Source organism: Aplysia californica, unplaced genomic scaffold, assembly GCF_000002075.1.
Source record: "Aplysia californica isolate F4 #8 unplaced genomic scaffold, AplCal3.0 scaffold00087, whole genome shotgun sequence".
NCBI classification, from domain to species: domain Eukaryota; kingdom Metazoa; phylum Mollusca; class Gastropoda; order Aplysiida; family Aplysiidae; genus Aplysia; species Aplysia californica.
This window is the reverse complement of record NW_004797357.1, coordinates 365,628-370,342: the sequence shown is the minus strand read 5'-3', so window position 1 is coordinate 370,342 and position 4,715 is coordinate 365,628. Positions and strand designations below refer to the sequence as shown.

The following is a 4,715-nucleotide window of genomic DNA, read 5'->3' as shown; positions in this document are numbered from 1 at the left end:
AGGCCACCTGAGGATTGAAAGGAAAATGAATTGTTAATAAGTTTTTGTACGTGCGTGTTCGTTTGTGTGTTTATGTCTTTGTCATCGTGTGCGTGCGTGTGTGTGTGTGTGTGTGTGTGTGTGTGTGTATTTGTTTGTTTGTGTGTGTGTGTGTGTGTGTGTGTGTTAGTATGTGTGTATGCGTGTCCGTGTGCTTGTTAATATATCCGTTCTACAATCTTACAGAACTATCTACCTAACTTTCTTCAATCATTTGCATTGTGGAGTTGGGCCGAGAGTAACTCAGAGACGACAGATAAGCACTTTGATATACAGGGCTATTAAAAAGGAATACCCCAAAATCATCACGCGATATTTCACAAACAAAATCCAAAAGAAAACTTCAGCTTGGACACATATGTTGTACAATGTACATAGATTCAGTTTATATTTTATGATTTACAAGTGCCCGATGCAGCCACCACCGGCAACACGGAAAACATCAAGCCATTATGAGAATTCCTCCAGAACGCGCCTCAGAATGTCTCAGGCCACTGTGTTGATTGTAGTAGTTATTCCATCTTTCACGTGATTTATATTTGTTGAAGTGGCGGAACTTAGAATTTGTCCACAAGAAGTAGCTATTCCTTTTACTACACGCAGATTCGAATAACTTAATTTTTTTTTAACAGAGGGAGCACTGCCCCATTGGCATCTCTGGGCTCGAGCTTGTCTGAATGAAAACGTGCCTCAGCGGTCAACTGGCAGGAGAGGTGCTAAAGACCTCGCTCTCTGAGGTTGGCTTGTCAATTCCCCGGAACTCACTGTGTGTGATTGTTTTTGAGGGGGTATGTTTAAGACAAAGCTTATTATGTTAAACCACTTTCAGAAAATATCAATGGCATGAAAGATCGAATAACTGCCACAGTCAAAACGGTGACCTGAGACATTCTGAGGCGCGTTAGGGAGGAATTCTCAAATCGGCTTGATGTTGTCCGAGCTGTCGGTGGTGGCTACAGCACCATAAGAACATGTTCAACATGAAATAAAAACTTGAAGGTACATATGTACCACATGTGTGTCCAAGCTTGAGTTTTCTATTGTTTTCGGTTTTTGAAGTATCGCGTGATGAGTTTGGCGTATTCTTTTTTAATCACCATGTATTTTATAAATTCAACCCAAATGTTTTTGTTTTGCTTTTTCATTTGCCTATGTTGTAGGCTGGAAGGTATTCAGCAAATACGTCTGAAATGCGACGCCTATGCTGGACGGAAAATTCATGAGAATACTTTTGCATTAGAACTGAAACTCAAGTTAACGTGATATCCGGCTTGTACGTAAAATATCTGCAGTTCGTACGCAGTCTGTATGCAGTGGCTTCGATAATTAAAGTGCTAACACCTGTGCGGTATTGATTTTGTGTTTGCTTTGTCTTTGTTCGCTTTTAATTATAAATGCATAACTGTAGCTATGGATAGTGAGGTGTTATGAAACTCATAATAGTGTCCTCGTTTCTGATGATCAGCTTACATCTGCCCACAAGCAGTGACGTTTGAAAACAGTTTTATGGTTTTGAATTGATCACGCAATAAACAAAGAGACAATGCAGATGTCTACATAAAAACACATTCTCTGATATTTCTTAGATTCAGAAGAAAAATAACTAGTTGGATGGATGGATGGATGAACTTGACAAAATCACAAAAAGTGAGGCTAAATTTCTTCTCCCTCATTGAATCACCCCACCTATCCACTCCCAATTCTACTCACTCACTTGATGGGCATGGGGATTGGAGAGGGTCGAGGAAAAAAATTAACTTTCAAAATTGTTAGATCTAGGTCCCTAAAGGTGAATACAATGACAAAGAAACAAACAAACATATTGGGCCTAAACTAAAAAAAGAAATACTTGGAGTAAAACTTACTGCCTCCGGCATAACAGCAAACTGTGAACAGTCCAAGGGCAAGAAACAAATTATACTGGAGGCTATCCTTCATCGTGGCTGTAAGAGAGATTTGATGAATATTGTATTGTACCGCCGTCTTTTGTCAAAGCTAGAAACACGTTTGTTAACGAAAGAGCATTTCGCTGTTTTCATAATCCGATATTTTTGTAAGGCAACCGGAAGATTCTTCGGGGGAAAAAGGAAACTGATTCTTGGGAAGCCGGAAGTCAATGTTTTTGCAACAGCGTTTAAATAAAAGTTGAAATCTATTGGGCTATGTTAAGAATAAATTTCACAACAAAGCTGGTAATTCTTAATGTTTACATTTTTTCTAACTTTGAATTGTTCTTTAACTTTTAAAAGGAATACACACGAGTGTACACTACAAAGTTGATAAGCGTCATTCTACTAATATAAACATTTCATGCATTTACATCTGGCTTTAAGGAAAAGCAGTTTTCAATTTGATTTCCTGAGAATTTAAATTTGAGCCAATATTATAGGGTATTAATATACCTGGTGTGAAATCACGCTACTGTACTATTAGACGCTGCTCTGCTCTCCGCAATGGTTGGAATTGACAATTGCAATAACGGTCCTGTCCTTAAATAGACAAATGTGGGTGGCGGATTGTGCTCATGTGACACTCACACCGTGAAAAAAATGCTCCCTGCATTTCTGACCCAGAAAGAAGAAAACATAAGTGAGGCATCATGGTGAAATCAGGCGCTCGTCAAAATAATTAAATCCGAGATATCGGCATTTTTCGGCCAGTGTGGAATTTTTTTTCGAATTTTAGTTTTTTACCTCAGTACCTTGTACATCCATTCAAAAACACTTTTATATGTGAATTTTTTTCGTTTTTAAACGTTGATTTAAATTTGCAGTTTCCAAGGACTGTTTCCAAAAAGCTGTGGAAGTCGCCAAACTTTGGCGGCCAGTTTCTCGCTAAGTTTACCTCAGAAACGAGGCGACCACACCTTCAAACAAATATCTCGACTTCTATTCAAGATAAAGGGATCCTTTTTTATCATCGAAAGCAAGACAAATAAGAAAACCTTTAGGATGATACAAATAACTCCGTATGCCCAAAAATTGACAAGCGCCTGATTCCACTGCGTCGGGACACTAATTATTTAATTAGGTTATTGCGAAGGGGTGGGAAGGTGGGGGTGGCACAGATGCTATGCAGCAAAGCAGTCTAAATACGTTTTATACAACCTCGTGTTACTGAATCATGGTTATTAATTCAGGTAGCCCATGACGTAGGTTATACTTTGGTGACACTCCTAGCCAAGTTCCAGGTGTTTCTAAAATAGCTTACGGTAGAAACAAAACTGACAAAGGACTCGGCGAATCTGCATACAGCACTTCGTTACCTGCCGCTCCGGGTCCATGAATATTATAATTTTATCATCAGTTTGGCTCCATGGGGTACCCATTACAACAAAAATGTTTCGAATAACCATGACGCAAGGTGTCATCTTTTGTCACTAGGCCAGTTAAATTTTCAATTGAACGTGAGCATATTTTTTGCATGTCTTCAAACTGCCAACTTTTTTTTCTTCAGGACCAACCAAAATATTTTTGCAAGATCAGCAACCACCTTTGTTAGAGCATGGGCTCTCGGTTTTATCTTTGAAATTTTACATTTACTTTGTGGGTGGTCTTTCATTTTCTAATTGACAAAGTGAAACTAAACGTTCCCCGTAGATTGATGAAATTTGGGAACGTGGAACCATGATATTGTTAACCATATATCTATAGTTTAGAATAGATCTCTATGACGTGTTTTTTTTGCTCCCCAGGATTTAAAAAAAATTAAAATGTACATGCATTTTCTTTTCAAAAAAGATTTCGTTCATAAATATCAATGAATATTGACCCCTTCACCACCCGGCCTAATTCAATCAACTTTTAACACGAAACTGAAACTAAGAAAAAACTCGGACTGAGCACACGGAACAGAGAAAGAGAAAGGAAGCAAAGGGGAGAATAAGAGAGATATGGAAAGAGACAGAGAGAGGGAGGGAGATAGAAGGAGAGAAAGAGAGACACAGACAGACAGACAGACAGACAGACAGACAGACAGACAGACAGACAGACAGACAGACAGACAGACAGACAGACAGATACAGAGAAAGAAAGAGACATGTATATAGACACAGACATACATACTACCATAGTAAGACATACAGAGACAGAGAAAGGCAGAGAGGATATGGGAGATGGAAGAGAGCGTACGTCAAACAGACAGACAGATAGACAGACAGACAGACAGACTGACAGACCGACAGACAAGCAGACAGGGACACATGGACACAGTGACACAGACATGGGGACAGAGAGGGAGAGAGGGAGTGTGAAAAAGACAGAGAGAAGGAGAGATTAAAACATGTTCGTTATCTTATATGGATACAATTATTGACAATCAAGCACACTTTTCACCGTTGGTATTCAAATAAGATACAATGCCCAGTAATACACATTTGTGTTGATGTGAGAAAGTTCCTGAAATAATATAATCAAAAGATAATAAAATTCCGCGAAGCACTATTCCGCATTTGGCTTGCATTCATGATCCTCTTGTCACTATAAAATAGAAACCATTAAGGGAGGTTGTGTACAACAAAATACTTTAACTAAATAGTTTGCTCTTAGTGCGATCTGTTCTGGAGTTTGGGTTGGATTTTGTTGGGGGGGGGTTTTTCGTTTTTCCTTTTTTCTGTTAGTTTGTTCGGGGGCTTGGGGTCGTGTTTTTTTTGTGTGTTTTTTTTGTTGTTGGGGTTT

General features: G+C 38.9%; 1 protein-coding gene across 2 annotated transcripts in view; it reads right to left on the bottom strand.

Annotated features, from left to right (window-relative positions):
• The window catches only part of LOC101858171, a gene marked incomplete in the record, with an annotated part of 12,998 nt that overhangs the window by 3,035 nt on the left and 5,248 nt on the right, over positions 1-4,715 (bottom strand). Inside the window, 2 exon segments of one of the 2 annotated variants that reach the window (XM_013080459.2) lie at positions 1,905-1,982; positions 2,442-2,569. In XM_013080459.2, the coding sequence (XP_012935913.1) occupies positions 1,905-1,977 (73 nt within the window). 2 annotated transcript variants of the gene reach the window in all.